The sequence below is a fragment of the Malania oleifera genome, chromosome 12 (assembly GCF_029873635.1).
Source record: "Malania oleifera isolate guangnan ecotype guangnan chromosome 12, ASM2987363v1, whole genome shotgun sequence".
NCBI lineage: Eukaryota > Viridiplantae > Streptophyta > Magnoliopsida > Santalales > Ximeniaceae > Malania > Malania oleifera.
In genome coordinates this window covers 72,406,803-72,427,209 of record NC_080428.1, presented here as the reverse complement: position 1 = coordinate 72,427,209, position 20,407 = coordinate 72,406,803, and the positions used below count along the sequence as shown (strand labels likewise).

At 36.5% G+C, this 20,407-nt stretch overlaps 1 protein-coding gene across 2 annotated transcripts; it reads left to right on the top strand.

Annotated features, from left to right (window-relative positions):
- The first annotated feature begins 2,060 nt into the window (after positions 1 to 2,060).
- LOC131144119 (uncharacterized) lies at positions 2,061 to 19,661 on the top strand. Of its 2 annotated transcripts, none has more exons than XM_058092514.1 (4): positions 2,061 to 2,403; positions 2,527 to 2,665; positions 13,150 to 13,455; positions 19,352 to 19,661. In XM_058092514.1, exons 1-4 carry the CDS (start codon positions 2,303 to 2,305, stop codon positions 19,496 to 19,498), a joined length of 693 nt encoding a protein of 230 aa, XP_057948497.1. In that variant the 5' UTR covers positions 2,061 to 2,302; the 3' UTR covers positions 19,499 to 19,661. The 2 variants fall into 2 exon arrangements, with proteins under 2 accessions (XP_057948497.1, XP_057948498.1); XM_058092515.1 differs by having other exon boundaries at positions 19,323 to 19,661.
- Positions 19,662 to 20,407: the final 746 nt, after the last annotated feature.

The window sequence follows — 20,407 nt, the reverse complement described above, 5'->3', positions numbered from 1 at the left end:
ATCTTTCTTTCTTCTTTATCTTTTATATATATATATATATATTATCATTATAATATTATATTATTATATTATATTATTTAATTAATAATAATAATAAATTATTTATTTATTTTAAAAAAACAAATTTTATTTTTAATTTTAATTAATTTTTTTAGTAATACTTTTTTATTTTTTTATTTTTTTTAGGATCACTACAACTGTGCGCTCAACAAGGTGAAAGTGCACAACAAGTATCCTATTTCGTCGGTTGCTGATCTGTTGGATCAGTTAAGTCATTCCAAGTACAACTCTAAACTTGATTTAAGGCCAGACTACTATCAAATGAGAATTGCTGATGGGGATAAGTCAAAGACTACTTGTGTCACGTGGTATGGAGCGTATGAATTTTTGGTAATGTAATTTGGGTTGATGAATGCACTTGCAACATTTTATACCTTGATGAACCAAGTATTTCGTGAGTACCTCAACACGTTTGTTGTGGTGTATTTGGATGATATTGTTGTCTATAGTTCCACTCTCCTCTGCATGCCTGACTATGACTTCATCCTCGTTTAATTTAGTAAACTTGACACGTTGCATATTAGTTAATATATCAATACATCTTACCTAGTACTAAATGGTCTAGCCTTACCTATCTCTTTCTCTTTTTAGCCTTGATTGATCAATCCCTTTTTTTTCTTTCTACCTGTGATTCACACTCTCCTTTTCTCCTTTCCTTCTACGAATTTTTATAATTTTTACTATTTTTTTACTCTAACCTTTATTCCACAAGGTATTTCTTATATACTAAAGTATTTATCCCAACACCATTAATTAGAACTATTTGTTCTAACGATCTCATTCCTATTCATTATTACATTCATTTCATTAACTATCTCATAGGCCAGACACTGCATTATCAAAAGATGTTTTAGTTAAGGGGTAATCAAAAGGATAAATGTGAAGCAATATTTGGTCCATAAATGAAATTACATTCAAATTGAAAGAAGATTTCCAAAATTCAATTATCGTATATTTGGACATACCTTGGATTTGGAGTGTATTGAATTTAAATAAGATGTAATACAAAATTTGTATCGAAATTTGTTCAAATTCACTTAAATCTAAATTTAAGGATTGAAATTCATGCTCCCAAACACTACCTTAAGAAAAAAAAAAAAGTTTAGTGAAATATTGTTGTTCTTGGAACTCCATTATGGTCAATGGGTTTCTTTTTTTTTACTAATAATATTTAGTTTGGAGAAATATGTTGGTTTTGAGAAATACTTTTGGGAAGGAAAATGCTATTTTTTAAAGCAATTTTTAAAAGGGCAAAAAATGATAATATTTTCTATATTTTCATTTTTTTTTCATTATAAAAAGTAAAAGGAAATTCGCAAAACTTCTACAAAATAATGTGTATTTATTTCATCATGTCTATCAAAATTTTATGTAAATTTTCTTTAATGTCATGCTTGGATTTTTATGAAACTTCTACATAAAATTTATTTTAATTAGAACCTTGTAAGTTTTTAAGCATAAAAAAACTAACAATGCACCGATATTTGAAATTTGGATCAGGGATGAAAAAAAAAAAAGAGAAGATGATAGTCATTTCTTTAATGATTTTTTTTTAAATGTTTTTATTTTGATCATTTTTTTATTTATTATTTTATCATTTTTCGAACTAACAATAACTTTATAACACTTTTTACTTTAATTTTAACTCATTAGATTTAACAATAAGAAAGAAAGAAAAATGATAGTTGTTTTTTTAATGACATGAAAAGAAAGGAAAGAAAGATATTTTCTTTTCCACATGATATACATAAGTAAAGAGAAATTGAAATAAAAAAAAGAGAGTTATTTATTTCGATCTCTTCAAAAATTGAAGAGAAAAGAAACAATCCAATATTATTTTACTAAATTAATCTCTTATTTTTAAAAACTTAATTTGTGAGGTATTTTGTATTTTATGAAAGTAATTTTTGGAGAGATTTAAAACGAAGGTAACTTTCTCTTTCTATTTTTCCTTTCTTTTTGTTTTCTATTTCAAATATAATCTAAGCAGGTAATTTGTTGAGCAATAGTATTTTTTTTCTCCTTTTCTTTTCTGTGCGAATCACTGAATCCAAACAGAGTCTAAATTTGTGTCTTTAGACAGAAGGAAAGGTGCTGGGGGGCACTGGCCATGAACAAGAACACAGAGAAATGATACGGTGGGAAACAACGTACAAATTTCAGTTCAATAATCCAGATCTCAGAATCCTCATTACAATTCAAAAGATTGAAAAGAAACAACAAACGCTGTGGTAGCAAACGCATGGCGCCTTCGAATTCATCACCGTTTCGTCGTCTCTTTCTCCTTCTCACGGCTACGTTTCTGGTCTCAGAATTTTCATTTCATGCCCTTGGGTACGAAAGGTGAGAAACATAGCCCCGCGCGCACACGCGCACACACACACACACACACACACACACACAGAGTAACGAACGCACGAACCGGATCTGATGTATTGATGTTCGATTTGTGATGTGGTTGCACAGAAGCGGCGAAAGAGGAAGAGCATACGGCGTTTTTGGGCGGCGAGCGCTGCTGAGTTTTAAGGAAACTCCTAGGGGAAGCAACGTTACTTTTGAGTGCTCACCTTCAGGTCCTTGCGTTTCTTGTCTCTACTCCGAAAAGGTATGCTAATTTCATTTTCTTTTTGTATAAATTTAGAGAATTTATCGTGTTGGATCAATAGCACGTCATTTTGATAAATTTTTGCTTCTATTGTATACTAATTAGTACATGTGGTGCTTTTAACTGATTTAATTTCGAAGAAATTGGGATTTGATGGTCTAAACTCTAACGCATGATTGAACGTTATAATTATAGTTATTTGATAGTAAAAGAAAGGAATTCAATAATAGAGTAGAAGGAATTAATTATATTATTATTGTTGTTGTTATTGTTCTGCAATCTGCGATATCCTTATAATAGTTTTTTAGGCAACGCCCCCCTCCCCCTAATGTTATATGGAATGAAAAATGTTGATGGGGGTCAGGGAAATGAGTGGAGCGCAAGGCCACAGGCCCACAGGCTAGTGTATAGTTCCAGAACTGAGATGTTGATTGTTGTAAACTCTTATTTTATGTTGGTTTGCGGAATGGAATGGAGCAGGAAAAGAATGGAATGAAAATTTGGATGGAGGGTATAACGAAATAGAGATATATTCCATTCCATTCCACTCAATTCTATTACATTCCAACATACCAAAGGTAGTTAATTATGCTCATGAGATGGTAAAAAAAATGTTGCTTCTAAAAAGAATAGAATAAATTAGATTACCTAGATTTTCATCATGAAGAGGTGAACTGATTTTATATGGAATGCTGAGCTTTAAGGAGATTCAGGAAAACTGATGAAAAGCAACAGTTCTGTTTTCTGCTGGATACCCTTTCTATCTTAACCCTCACTGAACGCAGTGACTCGTCTTAATGGCTTGCGATATCTCCTCAATAAACTATTATATTATGTGTTGAAATGACACGTGATACGGTGGGCTGGTTCTTCTTCAACGGACATACAACCCTTTAACCAGTGTATTACTCTTGAATTCTGTTTCTTGATCCTAATTAATTGAGATAACTAATCATGTAGGCTTGTGGCATACAACATGCAAATTAAAATAATAAAGCTAACCACTCTCTTTGTGGTTGTAAATTGTCTTGCTTTGCAACCCAGAATGTGCAAGTGATGTTTCATCGCCATTGATTTGCATGACATTTCCATAGTTGTAACTTTATGCTAAATATAGAGTTGCTACTCTCTCTCTCTCTTTCTAAAAGAAGACTTAAATCTATTTTTTTCTCTTGATGCCTTGGGAGATTTGGTCTTGCAGTTGTAGGTTTATGATTTGTAAGATAGAAGTGCATATGGTCATAAACTTTGAGAATGTTTGTTTGTTGACATCTTTATGATTTGCTAATGGCATGTTTTACTAGAAATTTCATGATGCAGAACTCTTTTTTTTTTTTTTCTTCTAAATATTCTATTGCCTTGGCACATTTAACGTAAGTATCTTCAAAATTTGAGACTCACAACGAATTCCTGTCTTTGTTTATTTTAAAAAATATTTTTGATTTCACATCAAATTATTATTATTGTTATTATTCAATATTTCTGTAATTGTAAGCAATACTTACATATGGTAAATAAATATTCATAATAATAAATTTATAATTAGATAAGGTTTTGGTCTGCCCAAGATGGATTTCTTGAATAATTTGTTTCCAATTTAGATTTCAATCTAATTTTTTGAGGGAGACGGTTTGGTTTTATTCATGAGGTTTTACACTGGTAAGTTGCCATATACTCCTTAAGTCTTTGGTAGATGATCATTCATTAATTATTACCCAACTCAAAACATTTTTTTTTTTTTGCAATTATAATTAACAAATCTTATATGCCACACAATTTGTGGGAAGAGGAAACCACGATTGGTTGAAGCTGTTAAAATTTGCTCAGAATTTATTGTTTACTGTACATTCAGTGCTTGCTTTGTTGTAAAGATGAGTTTTCACATTCTATTTCCAATTTTTCAAAAAAAAAAAAAAAAAAAGCCTTATTTCTAGTTTTCCAACAACTATATTGAGAACTTGGAAAGCAATACACAGATGTTTGTCAAGTTTGCTATACAAATATTGGAAAATTGAAAAACAAGATGACATTTTTGTGATTCTGTAAAAAACTGAATGAAAAATGAGAACTATTTTCCACAGCTAAAGAGGCCCTCAGCTTGAGTTCTCTTTAACTTGGTGTTTTGACTGATGATCCATGTTTTTATCTTTAACTTGGCTTAGGACACACTGGTGCATTCCTGCTGAAAATCACTCATATAATCATCTGGTTTGAGTGTCGTAATCTGCATAACTGGATGTTAGCTCTCAAACTGACAGACATCTTATGGACATTTTTGCCTTCATATTTATATTTATCCTACATATGTTCTTGTCTTAAAAAAAATAAAAATTGCATTGAATGAGGGCACCATGTAAGATTTCCAATGTTTTTACTCTGCTAGCATTTTTCGTACAAGTGGAACTCACTTGCACCCAAGTTTTGTGTACCAAATTCTCCTACAAATGGTTCCTACTTGCATGCAAAAGGTTACAGTGCTATGAGATTGATGCGTTGTAAATTCTATGTCCCCATCCTGTGCAAGTTCTGCTAATTGTTTTATTAGATTTTAAATAAATCAACATTTCTTCACTCACTTGTTACTCTTGTGAATAGCTACGCATGTTGGAGAAGTGCATAGAGTTAAAGTAGGTTGGGTAAAATGGAGAAGTGCTTCAAGCGTGCTTTGTGATCATAGAATACTCTTAAAATTAGAACGATTATAAGACCAGCTATGTTATATGACTCACTTAAAAAATGAGCAGCGCGGAAGTTATCTTAAGTATAGGAGTTATGTCGTATAATACTTAGCCCAAGGGCTAGATCGTCTCCTTAAGGAATGCGTTTTAATCTCAAATTTTACGTTCGTCCAATCGAAAACAAAACGGTACTGAACTCAGTTCAGATTTAGGATTTCAAGATTGTTCAATTTCACTTTTGACGAATTAAATGACACGTAATTTAAAGTCCTAAAACTAACATGCATTGAACTAAAGAACACTAATGGAACCCTAATCTACTCAAGGAAACATCGAAGCACGCATTAATTAAATATGGTAACCTAGAAATCAAATTCAATTACACACTAAAAACCAAACTTTTAATCACATCACAATTTTGAACCAGAATGCAAACACATAAAAAATCTAAGCTTGAACGATAACGGAAAAAAAAAAATGCGAACTTTGGTAAAACCGATCCTAACTAAACTGAGCTTCAATCAAAAATTAAATTTTAAAAAGAGAAAGACAACTAATTTAATTTCTAAAAAACAAAAAAAAACAGTTTTTTTTTTTTTTTTGAAGCTAAACCGAACCTAACTAAATAAATTAAATAACTTGAAACATTAAATTAATCTACGGAAAAAATTTAACTGAAAGAGAATAAATAAACAATTAAACTTCAATAATAATAAAACACCCTAAATAATATTCGAAATCTAAAAATTCTAATAAACTCAAATAAAAAGTTAACAATATTCAACTGATTAATTAGTAATAATAAAAGAAAGAGAAAAGATAAAAAGAGAGAGAGAGAGAGAGAGAGAGAGAGAGAGAGAGAGAGAGAGAGAGAGAGAGAAGCTGCTGCCATGGGGAGGCCGCTGGAGATGTTCTGGCCAAGATAACTGCTGCAGGGGTACACACTGCTGTGGCTTGGGGGGCTCGGGCTGGCACTGTGATGCTGCAGATACCGAGTGGCGTGGCTGGTGTGATGGTGGCAGAGGCACAGCTGGTGCTTCACGGGGAGCTGCTGAAAGCTTCAATGGAGTCCAGGTGTGTGGTCTGCGGGTGAGCTGCAGGGAGCAACAGAGGAAAGGGACAAGAACAGGGAGGAACAAGGGAGAGGGCCTGAGAAATGGAGAATGAGAAGGGAGAAGAGAGGGAAGGAACGGGGGATAGAGAAGAGAGGAGTTTAGGGAAGGAGAAGAGAAGGAGAGTAAAAGAGTAAAAGAGAGTAAAGGAAAAGGGAAGAAGAGTGGTGCACAGGGCACGGCTAGGAAAGAGGAAAAGAGAAGAATAAATAGAGATTGGCGAAGAAAGCCCTAGAACTTGGCAACTGGATCCGCACAGCTTGATCCGACCCGTTTGGAAAGAGTTGAACCGGCCTGCATGGCCGGGTCACATCAACAACCCACTTATTATTTTTTTTTTCCTTATTTTTTTGTTTTTCATTTTTTGTTCTCTGTTCACCAGCAAATTTGACCTTCTTGGAGCCCATTTCGCTCGAAACTCAAAACACGAAAGCTGTAGATAATCCTTTCCTTTTTCTCCTGAAATTTGAATCGTGTCGATCGGAGCTCGGACGGAAAAGTTATGCGCGAATTACGAATAGATGTTGGTTTTGATTTCCGGGAATTTTTTTGCGACAAAAAATTATCAAAATTTCATAAATTGTTCAATAAGACACATAAATCATAAATAAGGCACTTTGTTAAAATATTGGATGTAATTAGACATTTACTTAAAAATAGAAGTCATAATACCCGGATTAAGATGCTTAATTACGCAATTTTAGCACGTAATTACACCACCCAACTAACGTTTTGCTAGTCTCTAGCAAATGACGTGAATGAATTTCAGGGTAGTGCCCAAAATTACGAAGTCCAGTGAACATGAAATTAATGCACATGCGACACAGTCATACCATTTCACATACAAGAATATAACTAAATTTCACACAGGCTCGTTCATATTCGATACACACAACTCCGAAGCACGTCACTCATGTAAGTTTCATCGTTTATATGTCATTTAAGAATAGTATACTCACATGAAGTTAACCAGCGGCACAATTAAGAGTTAATGTAATCATATAAGTCCGAGTATAAACAGGTAAACTCTTGAGGTGTGTGTGATGTGTGTGACTTAGTACACCTAGGATACCAGTGGACACCTAAAGAACAGTCGCTTAGATTTGGCCTAACTGCTATACCCTAAAAAATACTCAAAAAGAAAGAAATGGGTTCACTCGTCATATGTGAGGAGGAGTGTCGCGATCAAACATCCCACATATTAAAAGGAACAAACTCTAAGTATATGGATTGGACTAGTCTGGAAAGGATCTAGCCTATCTATGAGGTGTCGGGTCATTCACCCTAACATTTTCTCACCTACTTGCCATATCCAACCGAGACCACCCTAGATCAACTTATTCACAAACTTGTCGTGAATACATCTGAGGCATTAACCGGTTGAAGAATCTTCATATGTGGAAGACATGTGTCGTGTCCTTGACTTTTTGTGATATTTATGTGGAGTCGGCATTAGCATTTCATTTCATGCGCATGTGTATTGCATATTATTTCTTCTGCTCATTCTTTATTTTCTGTCTTTTCTTCATCAAATAGGACAATCTTAACACTTCTTTTGTAATCTTCAAACAATCAATGGGAATTGAGCTCAAATAATGGTTTATGAACTAAGTCTATCTCTAGGAGTGACTCAACCTTCATATCTTGAGTAGGTTACAAGACTTAGGTTTCTATCTCCTCACCAGGTGTCACCTCTAGGTTAGCAAATCAAAAATAGAGACTAGCGTACAAAGAATCATCCAAGAAAAAGAGATTTGAGTTCCATGAACTCTGATTTGATAACGCACTCAAAAGGACGATAAATAGCTCAAGGATATCTCACAAGGTGTCATAGTCACCACGGGTGTTCTTTCAATGCTCACAGGAAACCTTAAGTGCAATGAATCACGTGAATGTGTTTATTCAATCTCGTGAGATGTCGTGTAAATACAAAAAATTATATCGCCAGATTAACACGAATGTACTACCAATCGTTTCTTCACGGAGTCATAAAATCATATAAAGAGAAACTACGCATGATTGACTCAAGTGTGTAATTCGTAAGTTATACGCAAGTATGTGAAGGGTATGAGTCAGTGTTAAGCACGACATGATGCAGTGTAATTCCTCAGTGCTCCTCTTTTCTTTCTCTCTTTCTTTTTGATTTTTTTTTATTTTTGATTTTATATATATATATATAAAACCCGGTACGTGTACGTGCATAGTGTCACATGTGAATGCTCACCCCCCAACTAAAGTCGAACATTGTCCTCAATGGAAAGCATAGGGAAAGTAGAAAAGACTGTACACGGGAAAAGTAAGGCGTACCTGAGTGGCGGGGTAATGGAAAAGAAAAACTGAACTACGAGAAAATGGACCTGAAAATTAACTAAAAATAAAATAAGATAAAATAAAAGGAAAAGAGGGAAAAGAAAAACATCACAATTGTCTGGCGGAGGCTTGGGAGGAATTTCGTCTGGTGGCCGCAGGTATATAAATTGCACTGGCGGGTCTTCAAATTTGAGCCGCCACAGTGGATCAGTTTTCATACCTGCAAGAAAATTAGCCTCAAATGAATGAATATGCGTCAATATACCAAACAATACATGTGCAGGTCGACCCTCGTGTGTTGACAAGAAAGGGTCTTTATTCAACATCGTGTCCAGGAAATTTGCTTCTCTACGAACTAACGTGTGATGGGGAGTTATTGGAGCGAGTTACCTGTAGTTCTTCAGAAGCATTAACATTAAAGGTTTTACCCGGTTCCTTGAAAATTAGATTCTCACCAGACTGGTCACCCTCTGTATCGGATGTACAAATCATCTTACCACTACAAGGGTCTATTTCCACACTGGGTTCCGTTACATTTTATTCAGTCGGGAGTGACGGTTCCACGGGTTCTGAATTATGAGTATGAGGTACCACAGGTTGGTACTCCGTATGAGTGTCAGTGTCCTCATCAAATAACTGCTCCGCTTTTGGGGCCGCTTCTTCTAATGTTTCTTTGAATTCATCTATTTCAGCCGCAACTTCCGGAGCATCTCAGGTTGGGGAACTTCTTTCTCGCTTCTCAAAGTGATGGCGGCCTTTGCTGCCTCAAAGAGAATATCGTACATTTGTTGTTGTGGTTGCTGGTACTCTTGGGGAGGCCGCCTCAAAGAGAATATCGTACATTTGTTGTTGTGGTTGCTGGTACTCTTGGGGACTAGGCTGAGGGTCCACGGGCAATTCCTCTCCTTCTAAGATGTCCAACTGCCTGCTCATCGCATTGATGGTATCCCGCAATTCATTTAAGTCCTGAGTACGCTGAGTGTACTGATTGATCTGAGTTTGCATGGGCTGCTAGAGCATATTTGTCATTTGTGTCATGCTATCCTCAAAAAGTTCTGACGGCGTACAGCTCTAGGAGATCTGTTGTGGTTGATATTGAGGCGGAGGATCATCTGGATAATATGTTGGCTCATATGCTTCTCTACCACTAATTGTGCTGATAGGGTGTGCAGTCATGGGTGCTTGAGTGTATCGTGTGTTCCACTGTGGAACATTTTCAGCTAGGTAATCGAAGAACGATAATACTTGATCTGGATCCTTGCTGAAAAGTTCTCCATTGTACATGGTCTGGACAAAATACTTGCAATCAGGGGTAAGAGCAGTATAAAAATAATCAGCTATCCTCCATAAGTTAAACCCGTGATGTGGACAAGTGCTTAGCAGATCCTTAAATCGCTCCCAACAAGCCCGAAATGTCTCGTCATCCTGTTGCACAAAATTAAGAATCTGTTCCTACAAAAATTGAGTTTTTTGTGAGGGACAAAACGCATGTAGAAATTCACGCTCCATATCAGCCCAATTAGTGATAGAGTGAGGTCTCAAAGAATTAAATCACATTTGCGCTCTATCCTTCAAAGAGCCAAGAAATAAATGTAGTCTAGCAGATTCATCAGTTCTAACACGAGAGAAAAAAATATTGCAAGTCAACTCGAACTCTGACAAGTGCCGATAAGGGCACTCAGATTTCGTTCCGTAGAACTGAGGTAACAATGACTTCCTCCCGCGCTATCTCATGAAATCAAGTTCTTCATTAGGCAAAGTGAAAGAGGATGTAGTGGCGTATTTAGCTGCAAAAAGTCCATTATCGTGCGCGGTGCAGGTGCAGCCATATTTATGTGTTTATTATTATTTTTTTCAAAACTCAATTTTTTTATTTTTTATTTTTTTTTGTTTTCTTTTTTATTTTTTTCTTTTTCATAAACCAAATTAAAGTGATGGGAAAAACGCTAATTTGAGACTAAAACCAACATTCCCCGGCAACGGCGCCAAAAACTTGACTCACTCAAAAAATGAGCAATTCGGAAGTTATCCCAAGTATAAGAGTTACGTCGTGTAATACTCAGCCCAATGGCTAGATCGTCTATCCAGGGAATGCATTTTAATCTCAAATTTTACGTTTGTCCAATCGAAAACAAAACGGTACTGAACTCAGTTCAGATTTGGGATTTCAAGATTGTTCAATTTCACTTTTGACAAATTAAATGACACGTAATTTAAAGTCCTAAAACTAACATGCATTGAACTAAAGAACACTAATGGAAACCCTAATCTACTCAAGGAAACATCGAAGCACGCATTAATTAAAGATGGTAACCTAGAAATCAAATTCAATCACACACTAAAAACCAAACTTTTAATCACATCACAATTTTGAACCAAAATGCAAACACATCAAAAATCTAAGCTTGAACGATAACGGAAAAAAAAATACGAACTTTGGTAAAACTGATCCTAACTAAACTGAGCTTCAATCAAAAATTAAATTTTAAAAAGAGAAAGACAACTAATTTAATTTCTAGAAAACCAAAAAAACAGTTTTTTTTTTTCTTTCTTTTTTGAAGCTAAACCGAACCTAACTAAATAAATTAAATAACTTGGAACATTAAACTAATCTACGGAAAAAATTTAACTGAAAGAGAATAAATAAACAATTAAACTTCAATAATAATAAAACACCCTAAATAATATTCGAAATCTAAAAATTCCAATAAACTCAAATAAAAAGTTAACAATATTCAACTGATTAATTAGTAATAATAAAAGAAAGAGAAAAGATAAAAAGAGAGAGAGAGAGAGAGAGAGAAGCTGCTGCCATGGGGAGGCCGCTGGAGATGTTCTGGCCGAGATAACTGCTGCAGGGGTACGCACTGCTGTGGCTTGGGGGGCTCGGGCTGGCACTGTGATGCTGCAGATACCGAGTGGCGTGACTGGTGTGATGGTGGCAGAGGCACAGCTGATGCTTCACGGGGAGCTGCTGAAAGCTTCGATGGAGTCTGGGTGTGTGGTCTGCGGGTGAGTTGCAGGGAGCAGCAGAGGAAAGGGACAAGAACAGGGAGGAACAAGGGAGAGGGCCTGAGAAATGGAGAATGAGAAGGGAGAAGAGAGGGAAGGAACAGGGGATAGAGAAGAGAGGAGTTTAGGGAAGGAGAAGAGAAGGAGAGTAAAAGAGAGTAAAGGAAAAGGGAAAAAGAGTGGTGCGCAGGGCACGGCTTGGAAAGAGGAAAAGAGAAGAATAAATAGAGATTAGGGAAGAAAGCCCTAGAACCTGGCAACTAGATCCGCACAGCTTGACCCGACCCGTTTGGAAAGAGTTGCTGGCCGGGTCACATCAACAACCCACTTATTATATTTTTTTTTTCCTTTTTTATTTTTCATTTTTGTTCTCTGTTCACCGCCAAATTTGTCCTTCTTGGAGCCCGTTTCGCGTGAAACTCAAAACACGAAAGTTGTAGATAATCATTTCCTCTTTCTCCAGAAATTTCAATCGTCTCGATCGAAACTCGGACGGAAAAGTTATGCACGAATTACGAATAGATGCTGGTTTTGATTCTCGGGAATTTTTCTGCGACAAAAAATTACTAAAAATTCATAAATTGTTCAATAAAACACATAAATCATAAATAAGGCACTTTGTTAAAATATTGGATGTAATTAGACATTTAATTAAAAATAGAAGTCATAATGCCCGAATTAAGATGCTTAATTGCGCAGTTTTAGCACGTAATCATTATATGGATGAGAATGTTGGGCAACTAAAAAACAACATATCCGAAAAGTAAAGTTGTTGGGATGAGAATGCTTAGATGGATGAATAGTATAACATTGAAAGATAAATTAAAAAATGAACATATTAGCAGTATGTTAGGCGTAACTCTTGTAGAAGATAAGATAAGGAAGGGACGACTTAAATGGTTTGGGCACTTGCAACGCAGGCCGCATAGCGCACCAGTGAGAAAGAGTGAGTTAGTTGTTGTGAGGGATAGTAGAAGGGGTAGGGGTAGACCTAAAATAATTTGGAATGAGACAGTGAGTAAGGATTTAATATCCTTGAATTTGTCAAAAGAAATTGTCCATGATTGCATAAATTGGCGAAAAATGAATCATGTAGCTGAACCCCACCTAGTGGGACTTAAGCTTGGTCTTGTTGTTGTTGTTGTTTATGTTGGACTGATAAACTACTGGTAGGAGCATAGGAGGTGAAACTGACTGAAACCATAGTAAGAAAACTCATGATTTCAGGCATAAATTATTACGTGTGTTTTAATAATCCCTGTATTAATTGCATGATGTCAGTATAACATCAGATTAGGATATCCTGTCTGTCTTGTCATTTTATGCATGCGCTTCTTGTTCTTACTTTTAGTGCCATATTTTTTCCTTGTAGAATGATGAAAAGTTCCGCTGTAGTGAAACTGGCTACCGTATCCCTTTGAAATGCATGGAAATCAAAGATGGTTCACAGCAAACAAACAGCAAAAAATCTCAGAATGGTCGATCTGTTCTGGAGAATCCTTATGACAAAGAAAAACCTATTGTGATCTTGCATGATGCAGAAGAACATGCTACCTCAAGATACAGAAATTTACAGGATGAATCATCCGCATTAGAGGGTGGTTCACAGGCTTACATTACTTATAGAAGCTGTATTCCAACAGAGAATGAAGAGAGATTATCTGTACTTGGGTTTGAGGTATGTTGATATCTCCATGGTAGGCCACTTTTATTGTGAAATCTATCTGCTATTTTTGTCATCTACTTGTTTGAGCCCAGCCTAAGCATGATGTGGCAGGCATGAACCAAGCCCTTTAAAACTGCAACTGCAAAATGAATTTCCAAGGACTCGGAAGAACTTCCAAACCCCAACTTAGCACCCCAACCATTGTCTTGCATGCCATATTTATTTTTTATTGCTTTGTGCCAAAGGGGATTCAACTCCAAGGAAACTGCCATAACCATTTAGCCAATAGGGCAGTGTTTTTAGATACCAAATTACCAAGACCCGACCCTTCATCTTCCTTTGACCTACCTACACACCACCTCCCAATTAACCAAATGTTCTCTCCTCTCCCCTACACCTGACCGCAGAAAAACTCCGCATAACCTTCTCAAACTTTTTAGCTACCCCTCCTGGAATCATAAAAAAGAGTTAAAAATACGGAGGAATATGAGAAAGCCTAGCTTGTTTGGTAGTAATTCTACCACCTGAAGAGGACAATGCTCCTTTCAACCATCCAACCGCTTCGCAGCCATGGTCATCACTGGATCTCAAAAATCTAAAAAGCGAGGCTTCCCTCGCAAGGGGACACCTAAATATGTTAAAGGCCACTCAAAAACATCACACCTAGCTAGGGAGGTCAGCTCCAAAATTCTCTTAGAACTAAGAATAACTGCCCAACATTCACTCTTTTCCAAACTAATTTTAAGACCAGAGACTCTAAATTCCGTAATAATGTGAGGATGCTAACAAATGAGTTAGCATTGTCACATTGAAAATAATGGTATCATCAATGAGCTGCAAATGAGACACTACTGCCACCTTTCTAGCCACCTTGATCCCCCTCACAACTCCCTTTATCAACAGCCTTATCTATCATTCTATTTAATACATCCACCTCAAGGACAAATAAAAATGGGGATGGAGGATCCCCTTGCCTAATCCTTCTAGATGATTTAAACCACTCTTTAGGCTGTCAGATTAATAATCACTAAAATTTATCAATAGATAAAACAACCCCTAATCCAACTCCTCCACCCAACTCAACCCCTTTCCACATAAGCACCCTATCCAAGAACTCTCTAATAATCCAGTAAGCATTCTGAAAATTTAATTTGAAACAGTGCCCTTTCTCTTTGTATGATGAACATACTTCACCACCTCATTTGCTACCAAAATAGCATCCAAAATCACCCCCCCCCCTCCCAACCCCTGTGGCAGAAAAAGAAAAACAACCAACCAAAGCAATTTAGTGCAAGAGAAATTGTATCACCAAGGACAGAGCTCAACCTATTAGCAAGAATTTATACACACTAGATACTACTAATATGTTGAAATGACCTATTTTTCTTAGGCGCTAAGATAATGCAGGTAGAATTAACCCCCTTCTCCAACTCTCCATTTCCATGAAACTCATAAAAAACCCTCACCACATCCCGACACTTCTGAAAAAAGTTATGTTAAACCCACCCAACCTTGGGTCTCTTTAAACAGTACAGCACTAACCTCCTCATCCTCAAAAGGGCTCCCCAACTTAGACATTTTTTTTTTTGCATTTGAAATTGTACTCCACTCCAATCCCTTGATAATTGGCTTTTCCAAATCTTCCTTAGCATACATATTTTCAAAAAGAAATCAATTGCCTCTTCTGCACGACTGCAATCATCCTAATACTAATGACTGACTGCCCAGTCCTCAATCCGTTTCTTATATAAAATTACACCTGATCTGCCCATCATCAACTTATGAAAGGGGGGGAACATAGAATTGTAATCCCCTCCCTTGCCCACTTTTTTTTTTTTCGCCTAACTCCTAACCTCCTTCAGAAGTACACACCACTTTAGTCCACTTAAGCTTCTTTATAAATCTAAAATGCTTCCACCCAACAACTATCACAGCTACTCCAGATCTCCTTTACTAAATTACAAAAGCCATGACGAACCATCCGTATTTTCATACCAGAAAGGCGTAGGACCCCATCTATACTTCCTACACTCCAAACACAAGAAAATGATCAGGAACAGGTCTAGCTAGAATCTATTGAGTGATATTCGGAAACCTCCCACTTATCACTAAAAAAAAAGCTATCCAGCCAATCACTAAAAAGAAAGCTATCCAGCCAAATAGCTAGTAGCTACTCTTTCCCCTTCTATTGACCAAGTAAATAACTCATTCTGCAAAGGAATACTTCTCAATCCATAATCCTAATGAATCTATTAAAAACTGTATGCTAGAAGAAAATCTCCCACCACCTTATTTAACAACGGGAATTACATTATAGTCACCCCCAATGACCCTTCTAGGATAATACAACCCATACACAGGCCCAAACTCCTCTGGGACCTATAGGTAAGTCTAGGAGGACAATAAACTGAAGCAAACCTCCATTGTCCCCTACTTTCAACCCCAGCAAGATTGACAAAGAGAGAAATCCCTAATAAAGTCCACCATAGTTGCCACCCGAGTGTCCTAAACCATTAACATACCTCCAATACCTCCAAGCTAGATCTCCCTAATAGTACTCCCCAGCCACATATTCGTAGTTTCTTGTTAGATAATGCATTTGGAAAATGCCGTAAACACATCAGTTCCCAAACCAAATTCCGTTTTTAACATTCTCCTAATCCTCTAACATTCCAACTCATTAACCTAATATTTTAACAATCTTACCCCCTTTACCTGATCATTTCCCACTCCCATAATTAATTGAACTAACTCATAAGACTTAGGCCAGACGTCCATTCTAAGCTCTTTCCCTAAAGGACTCACCAATTCAATCCCAATCTCCTCCAAGAGGGTTTGCAGATCCCTTGTCTCTCTCACCCTATAAAGAACAAATAGTTATATCTTCTCCCCCTTTAGACAACATGAATTATTTTTAAATTAGGCACATCACCTGGAATAAGAATTGTTGCTGCCAAAATTTGTTTGGGAAAATTTGGATCAATCACGACCTCGGTCACTTGCTTAGAATGAAAAAAAAAAAAAAAAAGCAGCTTAGAGAACTCAGGGTATACTCCGGGGGATTGCTCCAATGCCTAATTGAGGAATTTGGAAGGATTATGTGATTGCAACAGTAAATGAGTGAGAAAATGAGATGAGATGTCTTATCTTTCTTAGAGGTTCCTTTTTATAGGTATTTGGAATACCTCCCTATTGATTTCCCTACTGATGGATCGCAAGAGTTACGTTTTTGATATGTTATTAGGGAGTAAATATTGATGTGATAATCCTCTGCTTTAATTAATGGACGTTACCTCCTTTCCATTAATACCTTGATATCTTTTCATTTTTTGGTCTTACATAAGTTAATGCCGAGTTGAATGGCGGGATCTCTTTTAGGTTATATCAATTGCCCTCATACTCTTGAATCTTAAGAGTTACCTTTTCAACTTGAGAGTATATTGCATTTACTATAAGTCTTTTAATTATCAAGAGGTTTGGATTAAGTCATCAAATAAACATATTTGGGTCTCATGAGCGGTACTCATCAGATGGGTTAATACTTTGCAAATTAGTGCCTGTTTCTTACTGTCTCATGAGCAATGTTCATCAAGTGAGCATTTTTGGGCCTCATAAGCGGTACTCATCAGAAAAACCAATTTTTTTGTCGAACGTTACTCGTTTCTTGTTGTCTTATGAGAATGGACATTTTTGGGTCTCATGAGCAGCACTCATCAGATGGGTCAATACTTTGTCGAGTAGTGCATATTTCTTGTTGCCTCATAAACGGTGCTCATCAAATGAGAATTTTTGGGCCTCATGAGTGGTGCTCATCAAATGGGCCAATACTTTACCGAGAAATGCCCGTTTCTTGTTGACTCATGAGCGATACTCATCAAATGGACATTTTTGGGCCTTATAAGCAATTCTCATCAAATGGGTCAATGTTTTGCTGAGCAGTGTACATTTCTTGTTGCCTTATGAGTGGTGCTCATTAAATGGACATTTATGGGTCTCATAAGTGATGGCCATCAAATGGGTTAATACTTTGTCGAGCAATGCCCGTTTCTTGTCTTATGAGTGATGCTCATCAAATGGACATTTTTGGGCCTTATGGGCAGTGCTCATCAGAAGGGTCAATACTTTGCCGAGTAGTGTCCGTCTCTTGTTGCCTCATGAGTGGTGCTCATCATATAGGTATTTGACTTTACTGGGTAGAGGTATCTCCGCTTATCCCCATTTGAGGTTTCTCCTATTAAGAGTTGGCTACGAACTTCTTTCACCAGCATTTCTAATTTCTTGAGTTTTCCTTCATATTCCTAGAACTGATGCTTGTTAATGCCAACACTATTGGTTCCTTCTACTTTGTTTGTAAGATTTGAAATTTTCAAGGTTGTTTCATGTTGTACCACCACCTTGCCCTTATGTGTTATTTTTGCTTGAACAGCCCCTGGGCTATCTTTCACATGATCCTTTTTTCTGTTGTAAGATCATGCAAACATATTTTCCACTCTCCTTTGGAAGGTTAGAAATTAGTCTAAAGGCATAATTTGCAGCAAAGTGTCTAGTGGTGGGGAGTGAACCGACTGGGGCGATTAATCCCCAGCAATGAGTTTGGACTTGAAATTACGTGATGCAGCCATGATTGAGTTTTAAAAGGAAATCCTTTCAAGTTTCTCACAGAGCATCAATTATTGCTGCCAAAATTTATTCAGAAAAATTTGAATCAATCATGACTTTGATCATCTGTTAAGAATGAAAGAAAAATGGGTTGGAGGACCTAGGGTGTACCCTAAGGGATTGTTATGATGCCTAAGTCAAAGAATTTGGAAGGATTATGCGATTGCAACAGTAAATGAGTGAGCGAGAAAATGAGATGGGATGTCTTACTTTTTTTAGGGGGTCCTTTTTGTAGGCATTTGGGATACCTCCCTATTGATTTCTCTACTAATAGGTTGTAGGGGTTACATTTCAGATATGTTATTAGGGAGTAAAGATTGGTGTGATAACCTCTTGCATTAGTTAATGGATGTTACCTCTTTTTTATTAATTCCTCGATTTTAATTTATTTATTTTTTCATTTTTTGGTCTTATATAAGTTAATGCCAATTTAATGCCAGGATCTCTTTTAGGTTATATCAGGAATAATTCCTTTCACAAAGGCTTCGAAACCTCTTGAGCAATCTTGCAGAGGTCACTTGAGATTCACCCTATAATCTCAAAACTATCTCAAGAACCTGTAGAAGCAGAATCTGAGTCAACCAGAATGAAAGCCTAAGATCATTCCTCAACTTTAGCATTTTGGAGGCACTCAACTACATCATTTAGAAATTACGATAAACATTAACAATAAGCCTACGGATAACACCTCTAAGCCTGCGCCCCAGCTCAATTTTTTTTTAATCATTCCCTCAAGTTTGAATCCACCACCAGCAGGGCCCTGTGGATGGCTGGGACTTACTGTTCAGGCCAGGCAGTCTTCTCCTTGCCCATAGCACCTGCAAGTGCAAGTTTTGGCTAGATATGTGTCCCAGGGGCCTCACAATAAATGGAATAAAAATTTACTTTAAGAGTTGAGATTTTGTAATAAGAGAGGAACATCCCCAGGAGAGATTGCTAATAATTCTTTTGTATTCTTTTTTTAATTCTCTGTATTTTGTTACTGGCGAGGAAAATGAATTGGGACTAACAACTATATGTTGCTTTTACGATATTCTTGAGTGCATTAGTTTGCCTTGGGAACACCATCTCCTACATATTGTCACTCAACCACTTGCATGAACCTTTAGGCTGTTGGCAATCTCTTTAGCTTGGGCATTTTAGAGGCTCATTCTACTTTTTTTTGGCCTTTTAAATTAAATTCTGGTTTCTGACATGAATTTGGATTATATTTTTCTCAGGGTATTGTGTTGTTTTTGTTGCTTATCAGCGGTTCAGTTGTATACTTGAGAGGAAAACGGGCCACTGTGATGCCAGGAGTTGGAGCAGGGAGAGTCCAGATGACCTCCAGGTTTTAGCTATGTGGCCTCTGCTATTTCAAGGGTTCTCTTCCCCTCATTTTGTTACAAATTTCTAGGTTTCCTTTTTATGAAGCCAATTCTTTGTGTCGCTTGGACTTTCCAGCGAGGTTTTTTTATTTTTTTGGGGTAACTGTATTATTGCTGTTATGTGGAAAGGTAGAATGTATTCGAACCCACTGTATATTTTCTCTTTTGAAAGAAAATTTTTTGCGAACCAAAGGAATGACCTCCTGTATCAATCTTTGGCCATTTCTCTATTCTCTCCTACAGTGCAGCCTTTTCTTCTCAATGTATTCTCTCTGGTGATGGGTACCTTTTTTATTTGCTGGGCTGGTTATTACTATCTCAGGGTGCAGAAAAAAAGAATAGAAAATTCAATTCAGTAAGCTATTACGTGGAGCTTAAATTGAATTAATAATATAAATTCAAATTTAAAGCTCAAAAATTCATGTTCTCATCCTTCCGACTAGGCAACCCACCACTCAAGTGAAGCGGAGAGAATCCTTCAATTAGGCAATCCACCAGAGTGGCTTCACGATATGCAATGCTGCTTTACCGCCCTCACCCGCAGCTCTGGGACGGTAGCAGACTGCAGTCACTGCAGGCCTTCTTCACTTGTGCAGGAATTTTTATTTATCATTTGTAATTTTTTTTAAAGTAAATAGAAAAATGCTATCTTACACTTTAAAAGTTTAATATACATTTTAAGAAACTGAAAAAAGGAAAATGTAATACTTTTGTTACTATTTAAGAATAATTTTTTTAAAAAAAAAAGCTATTTTTGAGATGCCACAGCTATCTTCAAAGGATGATTTTTGGACCCCAAAAACAGGAGAATTGTGAATATTATAAAATTCGTAATTGTCCTTTCACTCCATCCCTGCGCTACCGCAACAGAAAAATGCTCAATATCTAAAACAAAAAAGGATTAAAGAATCCATATAGCAAACTAGCGGCGGCACATA

Excerpts from the sequence above, each read along its gene's own strand:
- LOC131144119 (XM_058092514.1), top strand. The coding sequence starts at position 2,303 with ATGGCGCCTTCGAATTCATCACCGTTTCGTCGTCTCTTTCTCCTTCTC. Across the intron at positions 2,404-2,526 it reads CATGCCCTTGGGTACGAAAG|AAGCGGCGAAAGAGGAAGAG; the intron begins GTGAGAAACATA and ends GTGGTTGCACAG. Across the intron at positions 2,666-13,149 it reads CTTGTCTCTACTCCGAAAAG|AATGATGAAAAGTTCCGCTG; the intron begins GTATGCTAATTT and ends TTTTCCTTGTAG.